The sequence below is a fragment of the Centruroides vittatus genome, unplaced genomic scaffold, assembly GCF_030686945.1.
Source record: "Centruroides vittatus isolate TY-2023 unplaced genomic scaffold, ASM3068694v2 contig_1450, whole genome shotgun sequence".
In the NCBI taxonomy this organism is placed as follows: domain Eukaryota; kingdom Metazoa; phylum Arthropoda; class Arachnida; order Scorpiones; family Buthidae; genus Centruroides; species Centruroides vittatus.
The window spans coordinates 1005873-1032451 of record NW_027120902.1 but is presented as its reverse complement, the minus strand read 5'-3'; the positions used below and the strand labels follow the sequence as shown (position 1 = coordinate 1032451).

The 26579-nt window shown below is 29.6% G+C and overlaps 2 protein-coding genes across 4 annotated transcripts in view; both read right to left on the bottom strand.

The window, feature by feature from the left end:
* Window positions 1-41: 41 nt before the first annotated feature.
* LOC136968363 (phospholipid scramblase 1-like) lies at window positions 42-6273 on the bottom strand. 2 transcript variants are annotated; one of them, XM_067262378.1, is made up of 9 exons: window positions 5892-6273; window positions 5682-5788; window positions 5382-5521; window positions 2584-2700; window positions 2426-2503; window positions 2211-2350; window positions 1977-2141; window positions 1751-1912; window positions 42-175 (listed from the first exon to the last, which is right to left on the bottom strand). In XM_067262378.1, exons 3-9 carry the CDS (start codon window positions 5500-5502, stop codon window positions 125-127), a joined length of 834 nt encoding a protein of 277 aa, XP_067118479.1. In that variant the 5' UTR covers window positions 5503-5521; window positions 5682-5788; window positions 5892-6273; the 3' UTR covers window positions 42-124. The 2 variants fall into 2 exon arrangements, with proteins under 2 accessions (XP_067118479.1, XP_067118478.1); XM_067262377.1 differs by lacking the exon at window positions 5682-5788 and having other exon boundaries at window positions 5382-5527; window positions 5892-6045; window positions 6182-6273.
* Window positions 6274-18473: 12200 nt separating this feature from the next.
* Window positions 18474-26579, bottom strand: part of LOC136968360 (phospholipid scramblase 1-like) — a 66831-nt gene continuing 58725 nt past the window's right edge. For both annotated transcript variants that reach the window (XM_067262371.1, XM_067262372.1), the window contains exons 7-8: window positions 21433-21594; window positions 18474-18707 (exon numbers count right to left, since the gene is read on the bottom strand). In XM_067262371.1, coding sequence (XP_067118472.1) covers window positions 18648-18707; window positions 21433-21594 — 222 coding nt within the window. In that variant the 3' untranslated portion in view covers window positions 18474-18647. The remainder of the gene's footprint in view (window positions 18708-21432; window positions 21595-26579) is intronic.

The following is a 26579-nucleotide window of genomic DNA, read 5'->3' as shown; positions in this document are numbered from 1 at the left end:
ACTAAAACCTTAGATTAAAATAATAAAAAAATTTATTTTATTCTACTTCAATGTCCCATTTCTTGTGCACAAGTTTAAATTTTCATTATTACAACCTTTATTTTAAAATATTATTGTATATATATTATTTCCCTCTTCTTTGACTTTTTACCGTATTCTCAAAAAACATAAAATCCTAAAAAAATAATAAAAAATGAATTTATAAATTTTATATTTACAAGAAAATATTGTTATAATATTAAAATGTTTATTATTATTAATAAATTTTCAATTTTTTTTTAATAATAACAATTCAAAAATCGGTACTAAAACTTAAACAAATCAAAATATAAAACTGCTTTGGATATGTCAGAAATTTTTAATTAATAAATTTGCTTATTGTACAGTACATATATATTAGACTTTCTGCCCTGTGGGCACCAAGAAGACCGTTTTTTCAGCCCATCGTGGGTTTGACAAGACTAATAATGGGGCAGCCGCGGACCTGTATATCCGGAACAGACCACCAATAAAAAATTCCTAGCATTATCCAGATTTCTTAGAGTGGGAGGATTGCTGGTAACAAAACACGGTTTGCTGAAAACAGGTTTTGTTACCAGCATTGGTTATAACACTTAACATGAATGGTGTGTCATAGAAATGTTAAGAATATACGTATACATTATGTAACTAAAACCCAAGTTATTAGCCAAACTTAAGCTTAAACTGCTGGAATAGGCCTAATATTTAGCACTCCGTCTGATTCGAATCCGTTCAGAGTGGACCTTTTTCTTTCAAACTTTTCTATAGTAATTAAATAGAAAATTGATCTTTAATTATTAATTAATTAAATCCTATTAACTGTTAGTCTGTAACTGCACAAAAAAAACAGAACTTTTCTGTAGAAGTTTTTTAAAAAAATCCAGCAATGAGTTGCTTAACTTTCCAGGCATATTTAATATTTTGGTGGCGCGATCTGTCATGACATTTTATTTTAAAAACTTTTTATATTTTTATTATTATAAAATAGCAAAAACTTAATTTTGAGGCTAAGGGTGGGTTTTATACAAAATTGTAAATGCTAATAACGAGTGAAGTCGTCACCTTCCCTATACTCAAGTAATCCGACCCTACTCGAGATATGACACACGACCCTCGTTTATCTCCCCACTCCGTCGACCTTTAACCACCAAAATTTAATAGCATCAATCTAATAAGCTTCAAAGAAGGTGAACAAAATCGTGCTTTCCCCCAGATAGACACATTAACATCTATACATACAGAAAAACCACCGAATTTTATGCATTTCTCGACGTTTCAAGGTTCCCTGTGTTCAAAAATGTAAAAATTTTGAGGGGTATTTTTTGACCATACTTTCCCTCTGTTATATATAACAGAGTCGAAAAAGTAAAGGTTTGATAAATTTGTTTCTATATAATGCTGATATCTGGTGGCCAGAGGCAGAATGAACTATGGTCAAAACCATAACTCAAGTTCTGGTGTAATATGGTAAATATAGTTCGTCATATTTTTTACTTTATTCTTTATGCATAATTTGACTTATTAGTGATTTAATGATCTTTCTAAAAAGAGTAAATTGATGGTAATCTATAGGAATCATTCTTATTCCTTCAGAGATCCGGGAAATAGGAGATATTTTCAATTGAAACAGCTATTTCACAGACCAGGCGGAAGTGAGATTCATAAATGTTTATTAGATTACTAAATTTAATAAATAATATATAAATAACATAAGCTATAGATTTCTTACTATTAAAAAAACGCTGGCTATCAGAACAGCTTTCATCTCCGGAGACGTAGAAATCGGAAAGCTTATACCAAAATTATCTGTATCTTTAAATAGATCTGGATTAACTTCTGTCCAGTGTTTAGTAATTTTTCCAACATGTGTAATTCCATCTTTATCCAGAAGCTAAAGAAATCCAGAATTATAATAATTAAAACTAATGAAATGAATTATTAAAATATATTCTTACATGAAATACAGCGTCGCCACACAGTGAACATGTACAAAATGGGCCTTTGACCGTCAATTCGCATGTCCCCTCTGGATCTGTTATCCGATATTTTGGAGTACAGAAATTCCAATCTTCCGTCACTCTGCCTATAATGGTTCCCACTGGAGCTTCTACCTCTATAATCTAGCAAATATTAATTATTTTAAATTCACTTTGTTTATTACTTTACAGTATTAGAAACAACTAGTTAACCTGGCTGTTCCAAGGGAAACACCAGCAGTTACATCGACATGGCCGATGTACATGTATCACTTCTTGTCCACTACTGTCTATTATTTTAAGATGAAATTCTCTACACGTTCCTAAACATTGTCTTTTGAATGGAGTAGCCGCTAAAATAATAAATTAAAAATATTCATAATAAATTAATTATATTTATACAGAAGAAATATTAAATAAATATTTACTTTCCGCAGCTGCATATATGAGTTCTCCAAATCTATTTTTTACTATATATCTGTAATTTCCCTCTAAACCAGACATAACTGTAACAAAAAAAATGGCTTAGTTTGTATTAAAATAAACTAATAAATTAACTATTGAGCTTAAATATATGATATTTTACTATCTAATACTTCTTCTTGTCTATCTAATATCAGTTCATCAAGTGATATCAAGTACTGTAAACCAGGAGGGCATTGCATAGTCGTTGAGGGTAGTGGCATCCATTGAACAGCACTATCTGCAATTAAAAAATAATTATGCTTTTATATTCCATAGCCGAAATATTTTATGTCAGAAGAGTTCTAAAATGATTAAAAATGGATATTACATTAAGTTCTGGCTAAATTGTTCTTTTAGGCTAGCACCAAAGTAATTTTTGAGTTGATATGAATCGAGGAGCTGAATGGAAAAATGGCATATCCCACATTAGGAATTTTTCAAGAAAAGAAAAATTTGTATTTCAATTCCCTAGCTAGCATTTTAATGTACAGTACAGCGTTTTATTAATGTGGATATACTGTATAACCTGTAAGGAATGTAACTGAACCGTAAAAATTTCATACAAGATGGATTGATGATTCACAAATTCACTCATTTAGTAACTAATTTCTTGTAGTTTCATGGGATATGCAGTTTATCCACTTAGCCCTTCAATTATTACACAAAAGTATTTGTTTCTCAGAAGACAAAGATATAGAAAATGAATGGGAAAATATCAAAACAATAATAAAAACAGCAGCCGATGAGTCTCTGGGCACAGTAAAAGTCAATTCCTGTAGAAGAAAGAAATTGAAAATATGGGACAATGAAATCAAACAACTAATATTACAGAAAAACACAGCATACAAAAAATTTTTAAGTACCAAAAAAGCTGAAGATGCAATAGAATACAAACGCTGCAGAGCAATTGCAAAAAGAGAAATAAGAAAAAGACAACGAGAATCATGGACAAAATTTATTTCACAACTAGAATCAGATCTTTACAAAATAAGACCAAATGCCTTCAAAATATTAAAATTTATGAATCAAGAAATTAAAGAACCCATAAAGATTAATTGTGGTGTGACAAACGACCAGTTTCTTAATTATTATCAAACACTTTGGACAGATCCTACATATACTAACAAGATTTTTGAAAGCAACAATCAAAATAGAACTGAATTATCAAAGGAAGAATTGCTTGAAAGTTTAACCAAAACAAAAAATGGAGAGATGATGGCATAAATGGAGAGTTATACAAATATGCTGGTGATAAATTCCACAAGAGATTATTAACATTCTTCAATAATATATATGAACAAGTCTGTATACCACTTGAATGGAAGAAGAGTATTATACTGCCTATTCACAAAAAAGGAGATAGACGAAAATTAGATAACTACAGAGGCATTAGCCTGTTAAATACCTGTTATAAAATCTATGCTAGAATTCTAAATGAACGATTAAAACAAGAAGGTGAAAAATTTCTTTTGGAATATCAAAACGGATTCCGAGATCTCCTCGGAATCCGTTTTGATATTCCAAGATCTTGTATAGACTCAGCTTTCTCCATTAAATTATTACTGGAGAAACGAAGAAAATTTAATCTGAATACACATTTAGCTTTCATAGATTATACCAAAGCTTTTGACATGATAAAAAGACCCAAACTTTTTGACATACTACAAAACAGAAACATACCAAATATTTTACTTCAAAATATATGCAATATTTATGAAAATAATACCATACAACTTAAGTTCAACAATGCCACTTCAGAATATAGAAGAATAAATCAAGGAGTAAGACAAGGATGTCCACTGTCACCAACACTTTTTAACATCTATATAGATGACATAATACATCAATGGCAGGAAGAATATACATTAGGAATTCAGCTTCCAAACAACATAAAATTCAATTTCATGCTATTTGCTGATGATCAGATAATTATTGCTAACTCTGAAGATAATTCACAAAAAGGGTTTATTTACCTTAAATAAAATTTCAAAAGGATACGGCATGAAAATTTCAACTGCTAAAACCAAAGTAATGGCATTTAGAGGCACAGAGCCAATACGCTGCAAAATCGTAGTTGATAATACAACTTTAGAGCAAGTTAATAATTTCCTTTATCTAGGATGCAATATTTCTTATGAAAGTGAGAATGACATAAATAATAAGCTCACAAAATTTCTACAAATATTAGGAATAATAAATAATACTCTAAAACCACACCTTGTACAAAAACACTACAGACTGAAATTATATAAAACTCTGACTGTTCCAACTCTCCTGTACGGTAGTGAAATCTGGGTTCTAAAGAAGAAAGATATCAAAAGATTACAGGCAGCCGAAATGAGGTTTATGTGCCGAACTGCTGGATATACGCTCCTGGATCATCGTCGAAGTGAGGATATTTTGGAGGAACTCCACATGAGACCATTAATTGAAAAACTCTCCACATATAGAGAAAAATGGCTTGAACATGTATCTCGAATGTCGCCGGGTAGAATACCTCACGCAGTTTTACAGTATCAACCACGAGGACGACGGCGACCTGGACGTCCACAAAAACGACTCCTGGATCCTGTCTAGCTGAGACCGAAACGGGTCAACATGACCTAAATTCGTGAATGGTGTATGATGATGATGATGATGAAGTATTTGTTTAGAGATAAACAAATAAACACACAGACTTATACGTTATTTCATGTAATATATACATTCTGCAGTTTAAGGTAAAAAAAATACTCAAAATAACCAAATTTTTATCCAACAATTTTTATTTCACACATCAAATATTATGAGTAAATAATTAAACAAGTAGCCCACGAAATGTTATGTGAAATTAGAATTTGAGTGAAAAGAAATAATTGTTAAATGATTTCTGTATATGATAAGTTTATTGCAAATAGGTCAGAAAAAAATAGAACCTACCAGATACGTCTTGGTGATCCGAGATATCATCAATTGATTTTATACTGTCACGATGTCGAGGTTGTTGATTAATCGGCTGTGACTGATTACCTGTACTTCCGGGCAAAGGATCTGCCCACATGAATTTAGAAATTAATATTCTCGTTCTGAAACAAAAATATTATGAAAATATAATTGTTTAATTTTTTAAAAATATTTCCTAAACCCTGATTTAATAGATTAGAATAAAAATAAATTAGAAAAATTCAATCAATCACACGAATAATTCATTCGAAGTTATTCATGTAATATTTGTTTAACTTACAAAAAAAAAAAAGTTTTTAGCAATCAAAAGCACGAAGAAACCTTTTCAAACATAATTAATAATTCTGAATAATGTCAATTTGTTTTTGCTTTTTAATAAATATCTGAAAATAACACATATATTTTTTAATTAACAGCGCTTAAGGAATGTTTCTACCTAGAAAAATTTTAAATTTATCAAAGAAACTCAAATAAAATTTAACTTACTTGAAAAACTAATTTATAGTTCCTTTTGAAATTAACATATTGTTGATATTTTATCATTATTTTTATTTTCTAAACATTTTGCTTTTGTTCCTTCAAGATATCGACATCGATCAGTATCAGCGATTATGACATCATCAATCTGTTTGTTCGGTTTCTATGGGAACTCCATTGTAGTATGTATTTACACAGAATAACAAATTAATATAGTAATGAAATAATAAATTAATATTTTAACGATATTAATATAACTTATTTTATTACAATTACGGTAATCTTATTATCTTGCGTACTTTACTGTTTTTTACCATATAGTTTTAATGATCTTTCATTTTTCTTCTATTCGAATATTGAAAAATAAGCTTAAGATATTAAAAACTCTTAATTTTTTAAAATATTTGAATGAAAAGTGTTTATTTTCACAATTTTATTTTAAAAATAAAGATTGTTTTATTCTGTTTAATAATAGTTGATCATTTTTATTTCTTTGTGTATCTCGAATCGATAAAACCAAATATAATCGATATTTCCCATAAAACAGAACAATTATAATAAAAATATTATTATTATTTTAAATTAATTAATTGGTAAGTTAGTAATTTCAAAAATACTATTTTTAACTGAAAAATAATACTATAAATATAGTTTATTACCATTAATTATGTTTAGTGGCTCTATATCACATTATTTCAATAGATTTACTCACTTTTTTTTAATAAATTTCGTAAGTTATTTTTGTGAAATATCTAGTTTTATTATTATATAAAACAGTAGCGCAACTAGAACCGTTATTAGAAAGGCTGAATTCGAACGTGCAAACCTATATTCATCCCTGTTACCACTGTGAATGTAGCCACTAGCTTTGCACAGGAAGACTAAACTCCTAGATAATGTATATACGTGTATAGTGTAAGTGCGTTTGTCACATCAGGACCGTAGTAAGGAGAGAAAATGTGGTTCGGCCCAAAAACCGAAAGCTGTCGCCACGATTACGGCCGTTGTCTCTTAGTTTCTTTTTAAAGATTTTACTTTTAATATGTACCTAGTTATTTCAAAAATTTTGTAATTTCTAAATCTCCATGGATAGAGGTTTATGTATGTTTATATGTGTTTCCTGTGAGGAGGAAAGCAATGCTTTAAGGATAACGCTTTCCTTATGGAAAAGTCTATTGATTTTGTCTGACATGTCGCACGCTAGCGGGTGATTTGAAATTAGAATTGTATTCGTCACGTTGGCAGCAAAACGTGCCCAGCCTTGCATATTCGAATATTTTTCCTGTACTTATTTGATTCTTCTCATTTATTTATTCACAAAAGAAAGGAAGCTCGAGCCTTTGTAAATAAATCCACTTCTTGATTACGCTACTTCAATATGAACAATTGCTGAAAAGTATATTATTTTGTTCAGTTATTTTTAATAATTTATAATTTATAATATATAAGAAATATAAAATAGAAATATTATATATATATTTTCTAATTTCTTCCATATTGTTAGCTGGTGGATGCTCATGTTCCTGTCCCTACTCCATATCCGACCAAATTGCTCCTAGTGTTTCTCGCTTTAATTTGTAGTTTTCTTTCTCCATTCCCTTCCCTTGTAGCCTGAACCTCTGAGAAGGCTTTTGCCTTTCTCTAATATCAATATCAATTAATAAAATATATAATAAATGCAAATACTGTAACAATATATTTTCTTAAATATTTGCTATCATTTAAAACTTTTAATTTCATTACGTCTTGTATTATCATTCTCTCTAGCATGATTAATACTTTTTTACATTTTTTTGCTTTACACACTATTAAAAAATTGATATAAGTAATTTAGTTCTACTTTCTAATATTTTCTCGATTTTAGACTATATTGAGGAAAAATGAAATCATTCTGAAACAAATTCAAAGAGTGTTATTTTAATTCTTAAAATGTAATCATAGAGATTTGATTACGAATAATATACTTACAATATTAGAGATTAAAAATAAATTTAAAATACAAAAATTTTCAATATATATATATACACAAGACATTGCATAAAATTTGTGGAGCTAAAATTGCGGTTTGTTACCGTAGTCTTATGACTGTCAGGAAATGTGACATAAATAGATCGTTTAATACAATCAATTATATAAGTTATATAAAAAATAACTAATCAATCATTTAAAAATGCAATTAATATATTAATTTTACCTTAATTGCATTTTTGGGTAATTGATTAGTTAAAGAAAGTTAGAAGAATATTAATTTTTTCAGATTTTTTGAAAAATATTCAATATTAAAAAATTGTAACTAAAGTTCGCGCCGGGTATGTCAGACCCGTTCGACTCACGAAGGGTTAATTACTAAATGTATAGTATTATTTTCATTAGAAATCTTTTCATTAATTTAAAGTTGGAAGTGTGTTCTTCCGCATCTACTAAATCTTCCTCGTCTTTCAAATTTCGATGAAATTTAAAAATTACGAAAATTATGCTGAAATTCTGCAAAACATTTCTCTGTCGAAATGTAAACGATTTCTTTTCAATTAAAATTAGGCCTATGTTTACACGAATTTAGTATAACAATAAACAATAATATTCTTTCTATAAAATATTGCAATTTATGTTATGGTGGGTGACCTTTTTAATCTGTTGCACATAGAATTATGATCATTTATAATATTGATCCCCATAAACTGAGTTGCTAAATATCTTATTGCGATCAATTATTTATATAATATATTTACTTACTTTTTTCTCTCTTTCCTCCCTGTGAACACTGAAGGGGCCTTTTTATCAAGGCCATTTTGGGTTCAGCCAACCCCAAATAAGTACAGTCGAGGTGGCGAGGGAGGGGCCTCGAAATATCCGGGACAGACCATCATGAAAAATTCCTGGTTGCCAAGATTCGATTCCAGCTCCCTTAGAGCAGTAAGCCGAGGCCTTTAAGCCTCGGTATCCAGTATTGTATTTTGTGGGTAATTTAATAAATAAAATCGAATGTTCTTTCTGGTGTCTATCACGGTTTACTTTTGATTTTTCTTAAGTTTTAATGAATAATAAATTAGAGAATATTGGAAAACCCTAAACACTACATAGATAAAATTCTTATAGTGACTCACTCTAAAAATATAACATTGTTATATCTTTTTTAAAATAATATCTATAAAATAAAATATATTGTTTAGAAAAATAAATCATATTCATATAAAATATTCAATTTATTTTTAATAATTTGAAATATGTTTTAAATTAGGAATGTGCAGTACATACTCACAAAATTTTTAATGATAAAGATTGACAAATTATGATTTAAACGATTTTATTAATAATTACTTGAAATTGCGTACATTTATTATATATTTTAAAATAATATTAAAGTAATTGGTTTTCTTTGAAACTATTACGATAATTTGTTAAATGCACTAAAAACAAAGTATTAAATTACAGCTGTGAATGAATGGGAGAAAAACAAATTTTATAATCATAAGATTATTTTTGCTCTATATTTAAATCTTTTAAACCAAATTTTAAAAATATCATGTATAAATAATTTGAACTGTAAAATAAAACATTTTCTCAGAAGTTTGGTGCGGACTGTTTTATATGCCACATTGTATCAAATCATAAAGACTAATTGATAGTTATTTTTAATATAAAAGACTAGCTGTTACCCGTGACTTGGCCCGCGCGGATTTTGCAAGCAAACACCATTTATATTCAGTAATTCAACAACCATAGTAATTGTTATATAACACCTACCGCCGAGAATGATGAGAATTGCTGAGAATCAAACGAACTGTTTTCAATTTGATCAATTTTCTGGAACGTTTATAATCACTCTATAATCGAACCAATATGCAATAACAAATTCGAATTTAAAACGGTTCGAACATTTGGTTAAAAAATCGAAATATATAAAAATATTTATAACAATGTCCGAAATGTTATCAATTTAATAACTCAATGAAGACTAAACGTAGTTGAAAACAAAAAATCGCATCTAAAATAGTACAAGCAGTAGAAGCCGTTCTTCATGTTAAGCCTTAATGCTCTTCCTCTCCCTCGTGGGTGAATTTCCAAAAATCCCTTCTTAGTGTGCGTTTTCATGACGTATCCTAACTGTACCAAATTTCACCTCTTTAGGTTCAGCGGTTGGCAATGATGAAATGATGAATCAGTCAATCAGTCAGTCAGTCAGTCAGTCAGGACAAGTAATTTTATATATTTAGATAGTAACTTAAGTACTAATATGATTTCAACTAAACTACGAACTCGAAACTTATAAATACTTCGTCTTTTTGAATTTTAGAATGAATCAAAGATGTTGATATTATAAAAGTAATTAAAATCTTTACTTAAAGCATATCTTTTCAAGTCGGAAGGAAAAATCAAGATTTCTTACTTTATACTTTACTGTTATAGGCTAAAGTAAGAAGTGCATATCCTGTTTTAGTTTGCCATTAACAGGCAAACCAAAACAGGATATGTATGCTTGCTTTAGGAGTTATGTATGGTAAGTTATTAGAGAGGTTGAGGCGCAAGTACAAACGTTAAACTTGTACGGCAAGCAGAAGTACACGTTTGACGTTTTAAGTCCAAGTAAGACTAGCTGCGCTCGTTCACAACATCACGTGACTCAGCGAACGTCGCGCGTTGACTCACGGGAAATTTGTTGAAAAAAATGGCGGTTACATTTAACATCGAGAGTTACCGGCAAAGGTAAATAAACGAATTAAACTGTTTAAAAGTATTTATAGGATGTTTAATAACACTAAATAATTATTTTTAATTAGCGTCGTGTCTCCTACCGTACGATCGGACGATACGACTACCTCATTCTTTTGTCGAGGGAAGTAGTGGCTTATGTAAATTCGAAAGCAGCTCGGAAAATTAATTTTTAGAAAATTTACAAACGCTGTTGATGGTAGAAGATGCCGTGGAAGAACAAATCTACCTTAAGATAAACTATTATGAAGACAAATATATGTAAATTCTATAGGCACTTCCACATCACTTGCTAAAAAATTGAATATTTAAATAATTTCTGGATTAAAATCGTCTATTTCTTTACAGTATTATTCGTAAATGCTTAAATAATCATTATTTTAATAAAATAGGTTATAATTTTAACCACAAACACAAAAAAATGAATAAGTTTAAGCCGATCGTCTACTCGCCATTCTAGACGTAGCAAACGCCATTTTCGACCGTATAGAATTGCCAGATGGCGGCGCTCGTCCGTCCGTCGTTCACATTTTGGGCTGAATACATGCGCCTCAATCTCTATTGATTCCAGTTGTAACTGATCGATTTTTATCCCTAATTTATGGAAAAGTTATGTTGTGCTGAAAAATGTGACTAACACAGCTGAACTTACAGCTAAAAAGTTGTCCTAAGTCACTAAATTTAAAAATGTATGCTTGCTATTATGATGCACAATAGGAGAACAAAGTTGACCATTTGTAAGTACGCACACGAAGAAGAGTAATCTTTAAATCTCGGAAACCATAAAACATTCGGATCTAATATTTTGCAGATCTTAATTCAAGACTAGGCTGTTTGATGTATTTTAACAAAATGGATATACGTTGCCAGTGGCGAATACGAGAGGAGGGCTACAGGAGCTTAAGCCCACCCATTCACACACACACACGCACACACACACAAAAAAAAAAAAAATTCAATTCGAACTTCAAAACGTTGTTTTTAAAACATTTATGATGATAAATGCGGTTAAAGAGATCTTGTAAATAACTTTTTATGCAGTGTTCTTACATGTTTAATAGATTTAGATGTTATTTAACGTCAGCGCCCACCTATGGCCGAGTGGATAAAACCACTTTTTTTAAATACTCTTTCCGCCCTGTGGACACTAAGAAAGCCTCTTATAGCAGGCCCGTTATGGGTTCGGCCAGGCCAACAATGGGGCGACCGGGTGGTGAGGGCGGGGCCCGACATATCCGAACGGACCACCCCTCGAAAAATTCCTGGGGATTCCTTGACCCGTACGGATTCGATCCCGGGACCCCCAGAGCGGTAGGCTGCCACCTTGACCTCTCGGCCATCCGGCCTGATAAAACCACTGAACGCTAGTAGTTGATTGTGGATTCGTACATCGCCAACGGGCTGACCATTTCGGATTTTCCGGGTTTTCTTCACGTTAGTGACCCTCAAATAGGGGCCGTTTTACCAAAAAGATCCTCCCAGGAAATTCCCCCTGGGCAGATCATCTATGTGTCGTATATGAATAAAACCAGTCAAACCTAACATTAGTTTTAGAGGTATTCCGTGGAAGTAAATAATGATTCTAAGACTCATCTTTCAAAACATTTAGATAATTTTAGAGGCTTTTTTTTTTTAAAACCGATATTAGACCAGATAGAAATGTTCTTTTTATAAATATCGCTTGCTGAGAACATTAGTGACACAACTCTGAAATTGTCAATTTTGAGTTATATGCACCCTCACGGTGCATATAACTCAAAAACTGTAAATGATTGGGAGTCTCACACTCCCAATCATTTACAGTAAAATGTGTCATATCATTATTCCACCACAAAATCTTAAAAATTTATTCAAATTTTAATGCTTTCTTGATGTAACTAAAATTTTTTTTAAAAAAAAAACATGCACTAACTTGAAAGATAAAGAAAATTAGCCTGTAGAACACCTTCAAGAAAAAAGTGTTATAGTTACAAAGAAAAAAAATCAATTGGATAGTTGAGTAGAAATGAAAGACTGAAGTTTCAACCGAAAGCTTTGAAATTCGCTAACAAAATGGCTAATTCTAAGCAATCTTCACTTACAGAAATTGTCAATTCAGTAAATAAATGTATAACATGAAACATGAAAATACTTTGTTTTGGGGGAAAATTTACTATATTTCCATATAAAATTTTCCATATAAAAAAGGCTTTGCACACTAAGCGTGATCAAAGTAATACAGATTGGTACATTCGAACTTATTTTAATAATAATGACGAAGCCAACACTTTTGTAAGTACAGACTAAACAAAATTGTCTGTGGGGTGTTTCTCGGATGACGTTTCCCAAATATCATTACAATAAAGTGCTACAAAGCAGGTATTTAGCTATCAACCAATAATTCTAATAAAATAAATTAAAAATTAGATTATTCGTTATTATAAAAAATACTAAGGCTAAACGAGGGAAACGAACATAAGAGAAGCAAACAAGTAACTTAACAAACATTTCTTTGTTTAATAAGAAAACCAAAGTTAGTTATTAAGACAATAAGTAAGCAGGAAATAAATAAAATAGAATAAAATAAAATTTTCTTCATGTTATTCTTATATTAAGCCTAAACGAGATAGGCAGCCGCAAGCTATCAAATGAAGAAGAAAAAAAGATAACGAGATTTAAAATCGTATCCTCGAAATAAAAAAGTAATTCTAAATCTATCTTACGGTAAAATTAGGAATCTAGAAAATGTATTTAAAAAAACAATAATTAGGCGATAAAAAATGTAAAAACATTTTATTCATTAGTTGCATTGAAAATTGATGATTATTACATTACCCTTTATGTATTTCAATTTTCTTGTACATAGTTTACTAAACTTCTAAATCTGCTAATAATTAATGCATTGAGCTTGCTGTTGGAAAAAGATATTCTTTATTTATCTAGAATCTTTTCTTCAGTTATTGAAATGAAATCCGTTACCTGAAATCCGAGAATCTAGTTTTTATCTAGGATTATACGCTATATAATATTTCGATCAAAAATTATTTGAATTCCATAACGAATAGACTTCCTTTTGATAAGAAACACAAAGTTGTTCCGTATTATCAAGTTACTAAAATACAGAAACTTATCTAAGATTTAGCCTAAAAAGTTCCTACGACTCAACAAAAAACTTAGATTTATTTTACTACAAGAAATTTCACAACAACAAATATTGTAAGTTGCTGATTTGTTGCTTTTATATGTTTGAGTTTTTAATTCCTCCCTGTGGACACTAAGAGGGTTTTTTTAATCTTGGTGGAACCAGACTCACAATAGGGCGACCAAGTGGTGAGGACTGGAGACCGGACGAAACCACCAAAAAAATTTCTGGGCTACTTTTTTGTCGACTTCGCAAGGTTTAATGAATGGAACAAGAAAATAATCAATCAGAAAAAATAATCAGTCTGTGAAAGGCATAAACAGCTAAATATTCAGTGAAATTTAGTATTTAAACAGTAATTTATCGAAATAACAGAGGAATTAAATAAATAATAGGCCTACGCATTGTGGAACGTTATGGTTTACAAGCTGGAAGCATTAAATATACTGTAGATTAATTTTTATTTACAGTAGGCCTATATTCAGAGTATGAAGAAAAGCCATCTTAAGTCCCGCATAGCACAGATTCTAAAATAACCCTTAAAAATCGCATTCTTACTATTAAAAATCATGATTTTGCAAAAATGGGAAGGTTACTTTGATGCAGTTTTTCAGAAATTAAAATATAAAAATTATCGTTCTGAACGTCCTGCTAATCTTTAATTGTCACTCAAAATATCATTCACATTACTACCAAGACCATTTTGTGTAGCTTATTTCAGACAGACTTTATTCTTCCTCTCGGATGATGATTTCAGTGCTTACACGAAATGTTTGAATAATATTCAAATAAATCATTATCTATCGATTTGAATTCTTGCGAGGAAACAGGAATTCTTAGACTTATATAGAATTCTATTGTCCTTATTTCTGAATATCGCTGAACGGCGCTTTCCTATTCATGGATATCGATTTTATTTTAAAGAGGAAATGAGAAAACTGGTGCACGCATATTATACAATTGTATATCAATAAACTTTTGACACATATACGTTAACGAGACTATAAAATTTATTATTTCAATACTTCGCTATCACTGTATTTTACTAAATTGCAAAACATTTCGAATTATTAAGTTTTCAATTCTTCAATAAACATTTCTTCAATTTCTTCATTAAACTCATTTCTTCAATAAACAACAATTTTATCGAAGAAATGAGTTTCTTGAAATGTTCAATAATTATAAGATCACTTGTGATAATGGACAGAAAATGATATTTCCGAGGTTATTTATGAAAGTTAATAACTAGAATGCCCGCCATTGTTTACAATTACTTTGAAAACTCTGTCTGTCTTAGGCTCGTTCAACTTTTGAAGAAAACCTCGAGGAATTTTCTCCCATTTCTCAATGATTGCAGTCTTTGGGTCTGCGATGTTATCGTATTGCTTTCCATTTGCATAGACTGATATGATCAGAATTCCCCTGACATTCTCCGTAGGATTCAAATCCGGTGACATGACTGGCCAATCCATGACTTGAATCCTGTTAGCCTGAAACCATTCCCAGGTAATATTGGCGGTATGGATGGGAGCATTATCTTTCCGGAACTGCCACTGACGACTCCCAGTATTTCTCCAAAGGAAAGTAGATGCATTTCTAGCTGCTGGATATCCTTTAGCATTCTGCCTTCCTTCAGGAAAGGCAATATCTGTTTTCCCTCGCTCTCCAAAGACGGCCCAAACCACCACGGAACCCACACCCATTTGTCGTTTGGAGATTTTCATCTCGTTTCTTAAATCATGCCAATAGCATTGGTATCATCAGGTCCATCTAAATTGTGACCATACTATATTCCTCTGCTGTTCCTTCCAGATCATGTGATTTCTGGCCCAAGTCAGTCTGTATACGTTACGTATTACGTAAAAATTTTGATATTAACGTAATATATTAATAGAAGAATCAGAACATTTATGTATTTATATACTTAACTCCCATTGTAAAAAGCTTAGATTATTAATCAATAAATTATTATTACTGTCAAAAATTATAATTAATTTCCAGAAAAATTTTTATTTTTTGAAGTTTTATTAGAAGAGTTTTAGCAAATGTGAGATCTCGGGGTATTATTTATAAAAAAAAATCTTGAAAATCAACAGGAAAGTTCGGGAGATTTTAATATTCAAGGACTTTAACTGATAATCAGCAAAGGAGCACTCCACCTCCTAAGGTATCATTTATTTTTCGCAAACCATATGTAAACTCTCTCTCTGAGATACGCGCGCTTTGGTAGAATTAATCGTCAATGATTTATATTTTAGTAGTTTCAGATAATAGTAGATAACCTTCGTCGATCTAGTTTAGATGTAATTTCTGTATCTTGTAATGTACCTGGATAATTGATTATGTTTAAAATAAATCTTTGTTTTGTATTAACTTCGTAGTAGAGTGAATCACTTCTGGATTCCCTGTCTCTCAACTTCTTCCTCCGTTTGCTTACCCGCAACTTCCTCGTATGTGACCTCTCGGGCCTGAGTGTTTAAAGGTTCCTGTGAGCCGAAATCATGGGTGGTATTAGAACATCCTGTCCGGGGCGCTGTTTTATACCTCCCAGACAAATAACGAAACTTTTGTTATACCGTCGATTTTTTTAATGCTACAAGTTAATAAGCCAAACAAACACGAACATATGTAAAATAATTAAAAAATTAAACGAATTTCATTTTACAATTTAATTCCTTTTGTAAGACAATAGTATTCAATTTTTTTTCTGGTTAAAAGCTTTTAGTTGTGTTTAAATGTAGTTTAGTTGTGGTTTTAGAACCACAACTAAACTACATTTAAACAAAATCAGAAAGTATAAATGATTTGAATTCATACATGAAACAATTTCATATCAGTTATATTTGCCAGAATTCATTTCCATCCTTGTTGCCAGCAGCAAACATCAAAAGTATGATTATCCACTGTAACTTTGGGAATAGAATTAAATGTCAATATCAAATATTTAATTTGTATGGATGAAAATATATGGAGTATTAAAAATTTTGTTGATATTATAAATATATATTTTACAATTATCATCTGCAAAATTTTAAAATAATCAAATCATATTTTACTTTTAAATTCTGCATACAAGATGTATTGATTTAGAAGTGTGCTTTTTTAACATTTGATACTAATAAATACTTGAAAACATCTATATTGTATTAGTAATGTGATTTATAATTGATATTCTTTTAATGACTATATCTAAAAAGTTCTTTTAAAAATATTAATTGTACAGCTTCCTTTATAAGTAATAAAGAGAGCTTGGTGTATTATCACCATCATCACTATCTTATTTTAATACTGTATTTCTAAATTTTGTTCCTAGTAATTGTAATAATTTTATAAATGTATCATTATTTAGATCAGTTCAGAGGGGGACTGAAACCTGCAACTCCTGTTTACTGTACAGATATGTTACAAGTTATGCTACCCAGACTTCTGTACAATCATTTCCTACAAAACTATTAATCATAACAACAGATTTAATCATATTAGTCACTTGTGACACTGATTGGGGACAACTTAGTGCTCCACAGCCGACTTTTACTCTAACTCTTACAAGGTATAAATATGTAATAAACAATTACTTGATTTATTTGTATTGCCAAATGTAAATGACCAATACAGTTATGTTTGGCATTTACTTTATGTATTAATTAAATGTAGATTTAAATAATCATTCCATAATTGAAACTAGAAAAGACTTTTATTTCTGAAAAACAGTTACAAATATATATTTCTCCATAAAGTTTTTTTTTTTTAATATATGCAATATTAAATAAGCTTACATCAAAAATTGCAACTTTTTATTCTTTTTCAAAAATATTCATTCACAATACAGTTAAACATGATTTTGCAATTAAAAATGTACAACTTTTATGCAAGAATAAATTCAAATATACTTTATATTTAACATGTTTTAACCTATTTAGTTTGACCACAAAAACACGTAGTTCAAAATATGTGAATAAATCTATCTGAATTCCCTTATTAAAACAAAAATAATGAATATAAAACTTATGTTATAAAATGAAATTTATATAAAAATAATACTGCTTGTCTCATTTATACTCTGTTTGATTTCTTTAATATCGTAATTTAAAATAATAAGAAAATAATGAACAATAACCATAGTAATACAGTATTTGAAATATAAACTATTCATTATTTAAAATAAGTTTTGATTTTCTCTTTTATAAAGATAAGAATATAAGAATATATATTTATAAAGGTGTGTGTGTGTTTGTTTGTTTGTGTTTTACACAATTTTCATAGATCGGATGGCAGGAAAGTTAAAGTTTGGCTTTGCACAGTTAACAATTTTATATTTGCAACTTGTTACAGACAACAATTACCATATTAGTTCAGTTATAATATAAAAATAAGAAGATATGAAAATAGACAATCTTTTTAATTTAAAAATATTACATATAAATTTTTGATCTATTTCAGGTCAAATAAATTCTAATATTTATTCAAATTTTATAACAGTTTATTTTCTAAACCACTTTGTTTGGCTTTGAAACTTTGTACAATGTAGTTTCTATAAACAGTAATTTATTTTTCGAAATTAATATTTGGAGTTACTTTTGTAGAAAAAATGATTTAATAAAGTAATTTTGAACAGTAAATTTTAACATTAAAAAAATCAACTTTAAATTTTTTAAACTTTTTGAATATAATTATGATAAAATTTTTAAATTGTGAATGTTCATAATTGTTAAATTTGTGTGTTAATGTGTTAAATTTATCATAAATATAATTAAATAGGATAATGTATCAAATTAATTTATTTTGTAAAAGTTTTTCAAGAAAAATTAACACACATTTTCATTATCTAAGTAGTGCAATATTTGAAATTTGATTAGCATTGTATAACAAGTTTAATTCAACCATTCCATTTCTTCTTATCTTTATAAAACATGCAATAAAAGTAGATTGAAGTCTTAAAACATGCCCGGCCTGTCACGTTCTCGATTTCCACTTTTTTCAAAAAACATAAAATCCTGAAAAGAAAAATTTTAATCTAAGTTATTTCTTATTAAACAAAGTTATAAAATGATTATATAAACCCATATGAATATCCGAGCACTATAATTAGCTCTTGTTATAACTTATCACCCACTATTGAGAACTCGCTCAGAGATTTATTAACATTAAATATTTATTTGTAGTTACAGTATGCATTTCGGACTGACAAGCTGTCCCTCTTCAGCCATTACAATCACTAAATTACATGTATGTAATCCATAATTTACAATTATGGATTACATACTTTACTGAAAGTTTACTGAATAAAATATTTTCATTCACTTTTTACATACATTTTAATTTTAACTTCAAAAACTGCACAAATTTTTTGGTCATCCCATAGTGAAACTAACAACATACCTACATAATGTAAATATTTTAGTTATAAAACTTCATAAAATCTTTTGTTTTGTTATTATTTTCCTGGTTGTTATATATAACAGAGGGAAAGTATAGCAATCAGTCAAAAAATGACAAAATTCTGTACTTTGTAATATTCTGTAATTTTTCTCAATTTTCTCAATAATAAAATTAATTTTTTGTTATTTAATCTATATATATAATCGAGATGAGTTGATAATAATAATAATACAGTAATACCTCGACTTACGCGAACCCGGAGTTACATGATTTTTAAATTTCGTTGATTCGTCTTTTGTTTGAGTACCACGCAACTATTGTTTACTCACTCCCCCACACTATTGTTCAGCTTACATGTTCGAACGTGTCGTGCAGAATTGATGCATAGCTACAATTTATTTTGTGTTATTTATGTCTGTGTTTGTTATATCTACGGAGACTTGAGAGAGTCGACTGTGATCCAAATGAAATAGAACTGATTCTTCTGCATCAAACAAGAAAAGAAAAACTTTATCTTTGGAATGTAAAGTTAACATTATTAAAGACTTCAATACAAAAATGAAAAGGGGTTACAAATTTTAGAAAATATAGACTCCAACGCAGAGCGCATTTCTTCTACAAAACGAGAAATAAAAAAATTATTAGCATGCTACGAGGAAATTTTGCAGGAGAAAAAAGAATCTTTGAGCCATCAGACAAATTTGTTAGATTTTATGAAGTCTTCTGCATCAAAATAACTTAGGTTTACGATTTTAATAATATAATTTGTTATACATATGTATTATCTAAGATTTTATTAAATATTGTTTTCTAAATTATTGTTTTTTTAGTCTCCGGCCCCAATTAAAAATAATTTGTATGTGTTTATATGCGAAATTATACCCCGACTTACGCGAATTCGACTTACGCGGTTATCACTCGATCCCACCTATTGCGTAAGTTCGGGGTATTACTGTAATAATGATAATCAGCGCAGAGCCCAAACGGTTAGAAGTTGAAAGTTGAAATTTGGTACACAGTTAGGGTACATCACGAGAGATTTTTCGAAATTCCTCCCCACGGGGGAGAGGGACAGGATTAAGGCTTAACACTTCCATCAACAATGGAAGTGTAAGTAACAATGGAAGTGTTAAGAGAAGCGATGTGCAAGACGCAGAAGGTTTTTTTCGTTTTTGCAGGAAATCGAACATATTTTTAGACCTATCTAAAAATTCACTAATTAGTCTGGAAACAGGGGGACCCAATTCTTGCATTCTGTGAAAACAGGTAAGGTTGACTATAACGTAATAATCTTAATCTTTGCTATCTTTAAGTTTGCCCGAGCAATGCCAGGCCTACCTGCTAGTATAGTTATAAATAAATAAAAACTTTATCTTGGCTTAGTTTTTAGTTAAAATCTGAAAAGATTAAATGCTTAAAATGTTAAAAATGTCAATATTTCTTATTTAATTAACGCAGATTATATAATATCACAATGTTATATATTTTAATTTGTAAAGGAAATTATTCTTTACAAACACTAATTTGAAATGAGAGATCCTTGATTTTATAAGAAGAGTTCTCTTTTGTTATAATAAGTTTTTTAATATCTTTATATTATTTATATTATATCATCATAAACTTACTGTGTAGAAACTATTATTTTAATAGTTTGTTTATAACATCTTAGGTTGTAATTGATCATGTTATATACTCATTCACAGACTTTGAGTTGTAGGAGGTGCTGATAATAGTGAGATTGAGGCCAAAGTTTTAAACACGAAAATGTGTACATCAGAGGTTCAGCGCCGCTTTCCTGTAAGCCTAGAAATTTGACAATGGCATTTGGAAAGTCAGTGGAATCATGCTCGACATTCCAAACGCCACTGTCAAACTTCTAGGCTTACAGGAAAGCGGCGCTGAACGTCCGACATACACATTTTCGCATTTAAAACTTCGGCCTCAACCTCGCTAATATCCAAGCTAAATTACAGGTATCTGGATTGAATTTTACATGAATTTTTCAGGTAATAACTTAATATTTTATTGTGTAAAATCTGAATAATTAATTTAGCAGGGAGTTACTATTTACAAACTGTTAGTTGTAACAAAGAAAGTAGCAGGGGGCTACTTTCTTTGTTACAACTAAATGCCTTATCACTAATTATATATAATATTAAGCCCAACATATAGTAATAAACAATACCAGATAACCAGATTTTAAAACCAGACTATAATTTATCTATATTATAGCCTAATTCAAATCTGGTGGTATTGTTTGTTCTTATCACTAATAATACCTATATATTTTGTTATTATTAACATATTTTAAAAACAAGTAATATAAAAGTATAAACTTACAATGAGAAAACAAGCCCCAAGAAGAACAGCCTTAATATTAATATCCAAATCCATAGGAAAATTTATTCCAAAATTATCAGCATCAGTAAAAGCTTCTTTTGCAAAACCAGACCATTGCTTTGTAATCCTTCCTACTATTGTTTGACCATCTTTAGCAAGAACCTAGAAAAAAATTAACAAAGTTTTTTTTTAATTTTAAATTGAAAAGAATAGTATAAGTAATTATGAATATTTCAGAAATTTCTTTCAAAGTACTTATTATAATATATTTGATTTTCTTCAGAGAAAATAAAGATACATAAATACAGTAGAATCTCATTTTAATGAATCACAAAACAAAATTTCTTGGAATAATGGCTTTCTTCCAGGTTCTGCCAAATCAATGTAATTTTACCTCATTTTAGCAGATCCATAACTCAGAATAATGGACTTTTTCTAGTCCCATCTACTGTAAACATTTTTTTTTTTCAATGTTTAATTAATATTTGGGCATCTCCAGGTACTGAATTTTAAAAAAATACATTGCATGCAGAACAAAATATGTGCATAATCATCATGGTTCATATTGCTAACATTGAACCCACATATCAGCTCCCTCTTGTAACACGTTAATTGGTGGAAGGAAGCTACTTCTAGTCAAAGTATAATGATAAAATTTAGCAATGCCATCATATTTTTCCAAGTCCTTTCTGACAAGTTTTAACATAAATGAATAGACTGTACTGTACACGATATTGCTAATATCAAGTGATTGTTGTACTCAATGGGCAAAAAAGCAGCGTCAAAACAAACCAAGATGTACAAGTTTTTTTTAAATAATCATGAAGTCAAGTGAAGTGCTAATGAACATACATACTGTAGATTGCCTCTTTTTGTGCTTATAGTATACAGTTTCTATCAGTGTTCTCATGTATATGTAGGACATAATGTACAATCTAATAACATGTGTTTTTGTAGAATAAAGCAGTGTTTCCCAAACTATATTCTGCAAAAAGTGAATAAGTGTTCTGCGAAAAATTTTCAAAATTGATATAGATCTAGAATGGTTTTAAATACTGTGATAAGTTCAAACATGTTTAGAAATCATATTTGCAAATTTGAATGTTTTCACTTTGAGTGCAGGTTGTTATTATGGCCAACATATGCTTGCCTTGATTCAGCCTCTGGCTTACAGCTGTCCATAGTTGTTGTCACCTCCAAGGGCATCCATTCTAGGAAATGTGCAGTCACAATAAGGTTCTAATTCTATACTTATGCTGACACATCTATGATTGAAGAAGAAATGGAATTACAAACTATAGTTTCTTCAAAATCTAACATTAAAAAACAAGCATCATTTAAAACAAACCAAAATGGAAATACAATGAAATTTATTTAAATTTTGGATTTACATGTATTGGATTATTATTTACCGTATTTTACGGACTATAAGATGCACCTTAATTTTTAAGCAATTTTTTAAAAAAATACCTATAAGACACTACGGACTATAAGACGCACCATGAAATGAAAATACAATGAAATTTATTTAAATTTTGGATTTACATGTATTGGATTATTATATATATGTATTTAGATTATTTTGAAAGTAAAAATTACTATCTACACATATTTGTTAATTCCCTGTTTTGTCTCATTTCCAGAGATTGAACATTTCTTCTTCATTCCATCAGTACCTTATTTAATTAAAAATGAGATATTATAAAATAATAATCCAAGACCTTAAATGTAGACAAGTGAAAAAGGATAAGTGATGATGCTGTTTTGGATAGTTTACATTTATTTTACTGAGAGATTCTCACTATTGGTAACAGTATAGTATTCAATTTAGAATTCAAAAGTTGCTACCCAACCAATTATATCTGCAATTGAGTAACATTTTAACTTCCAATATTGCATTTTTAACATTTTTGCTTTGTAATTCCAGTTTCAGTTTCAATCTCTGTTCAGATCATTAACAACCAGCTTCATTTTTTGGTCACATTAGCTTTTGTCATGTATTCACTGTTTATGATAATCTAGGGTTTATCCATATATGTTCATCTAAACAATTGCTTACTTGATGCACAATAATGTATTGTTAAAAAAATTAAATCTAATGACAAATATAGTTGGGCTCAATAGCAATTAAAAGTGGATGACTTTTGCTTTGTGTAAGTTACATTATTTTTTCACATTTCTTCCTACTAGGGATTTTGCTAATGATCCAAAACACATTTTTAAATAATATAATTTATTAAGTCACAAGGCCTCTAAATTAAAGGTTTATCAGTGTATTACTTTAACTTCTGTAGTTTAAAAATTTTTTCAGGACTTTATGCTCAACTCTGGACACTGAGTTAGTTGCAAGTGTCTTCATTTTGGAGTTTTACAATATAATAATCATAAACTGAACAGGATAAGCCATTTATAAAATTCATTTCCCTCCTTCTCAGTGAAAGACAAACCTAATTGTAAATTCATATCATGCAATAAACTTTTATTAAATACAGTTTTAAAGTTTAATATAAGATGCATAGCAACTTGTATACACTGGAACCTCACTTAATGAGTAATTCGCATAATGAGCAAAGCAAATTGTAAAAAGTGAGGTTTCACATAACGAGTGACAAGGAGAGAGGAAGTTCTGGATTGTGCACATGCTACAACAGTCTGTTTAGCACTCATTCCAGTATCATCTTAGTGTCTCTTGTGATCACACATTTTTCCAAACTTGTGTGTTCAGATGTATTACATATAAACATCAACAATCACAGCTCGTTATATAATAAATATGCCAAACAATATGCCAAATTCTTGGGCTATGTAAAGGCTATAATTAAATATTAGAAATTACTGTATTTCGATTTTTTTTTTTTTGTTTTTTGCAAATTGAATTCGTATTCCAGGTTGATTCATTCCGCACTAGAAGAAAAGATGATGATGATTCACACTCCTTAACAATGTATATTGTATAATTTTCTTTGAATAAACATTATACATAAAATATTTGAGTATTTTTTGTTTTTTTGGCATGGAATGCATCATTATATTTTACATTAATTTATATGGGGAAAAATTGTTTCGCTTAATGAGTAACATTCTGGAACAAATTATGCTTGTTAAGCGAGGTTCCTATATAAATAAAACATTATTTTTAATAATTAGATTAAAAATTCTACAAGTTAACTTTGAAATTTGAATTCAAAACATTTTTGACAATTATTAGTGTTTCTTTAACTTTTTCTGCCCTGCAACTACCTATTAATTTTCATGCTCATTATGGGTTTGACCAGATCCACAATGGAAGGAGCAGGATTGGGAGAACAGAGATTAACATATCCAAATTAAACTACCTATCAAAATTTCTTTTGATTCATACTTAAACCTGGATTTCTCAAAATGGCAGGCTGATATCTTTACTGCCTCAACCATCTAGTTGTCTTTGTTGCTTCTTTAAATGGGTATTCTCCATATCAAAGTTTTATTTACCACATTTTGAATTCAAATGATAAAACTAAAATAAGTTTAATTGAAGATATTATTTATGATTCAAAAACATTTAGTGTTCACAAAAGCATATACATATATAAAATTTTCTTATTACTTTTCCAGCTCTGTTACTATATAACAAAGGGAAAGTATGGCAATCGGTCAAAAAATGACCCCTCAAGATTTTTACATTTTTAGACTCAAGACTTGAAACATCAAGAAATGCAAAAAAATTGAGGGTTTTTCTGTATATATGGATGTTAGTGTGTGTGTGTGTGTGTGTGTGTGTGTGTGTGTGTGTGTGTGTGTGTGTGTGTGTGTGTGTATGGGACACAGTTTTGTTACCCTCTTTAAAGCTTAATAACTCCTTAACTCCGTGTTTTTTGTCAAAATTTCTGAAATTTTGCAGGGAGGTTTGTTTATTGGGGGATTGATGCTATTAAATTTTGGTTTAAAGTCAGGGTGGGGAGATAATGGGGGTAGTGTGTCATATCTCCAGTAGGATCAGACTTGATGGTTTTACTCATTATTAGCATTTACAATTTTTTATAAAACCCGTACCTACCCTCAAAATTAAGCTTTTTGCCATTTCATAATAAATTAAAAATAAAAAAGTTTTTAATAAAATATCGTAACAGATGGCACCAAACATGCAGTTTTATATGTTGCCAGGAAAGTTAGGCAACAAGTTGCTGGATTTTTTTATGATAATTTATATACAGTAAAACCTGTCTGTGGTGACCACCACGGTTCCTTCAAAAAGTGGTCTTTTAGACAAGTGGTCGTCCAATACAGGTGGTGCTGTAATACCATATTTCTGTATTTATTTTGGGCACTTTTTAACCATTTCTACTAAGTAAAACTCGAGGTGAGCAAAAATACATGAATTTTTTCAACAATAGAGCTATATTGGTGTTTTATTCTCATCGGATAACTCAATTTACAGGAGTCGTGGCGATTTTATAAGACAGATTTAATACCAATATTTTAAAGATTAATACAATACTAGCATTTTCTCGATTATAATGCATACTTTCTTTTTTCCAACTTAATTAATTCAACTTGGTTCTTTTTGTTCGCTCCTCAGTTACATGTACAGTACATCGATATACAAGCACATTGTATCTCTCCATCACTTTGGTTTTCGTTACTTTAATCTTATTTTAAATTTAAAAATACTGTATTTTTTTAATATTTTCTTAAGTACAATAAGAAAAATATTAATTAATAATAAAACGATTTTATTATTTTTTCTCATAATACGATTTCATTACATTCTGCAATTGTCCAATGACAATCGCGGAATCAAAAAAGGAAGGTTACCTGTAAAACTGACTTTTGCATTAATGCATTTATTGTTTTTTTGAATATTTTGCATGCGAAAATTACTTGAATATTATTTTTCTAAAAATATCATGGAAATAAGATAGAGAATATTTACAATAAATAGTTGATACAGAAACTATTTATCACACATGTACTGTATATGAGCGTAAATAAAATAAATTTTATCAAACGATGAGATCAGCCGATTAATTGAATTGTGTACAATATTTTATACCCATAAGGAAAATACTGTAGGTCTATGGTAAAATAAATTTTGTTTTCCCACAGTTACAATTTGCCACTAATTGCAATTGTGATAAACCATTTTCATTATCTCTGATAAATTTAAC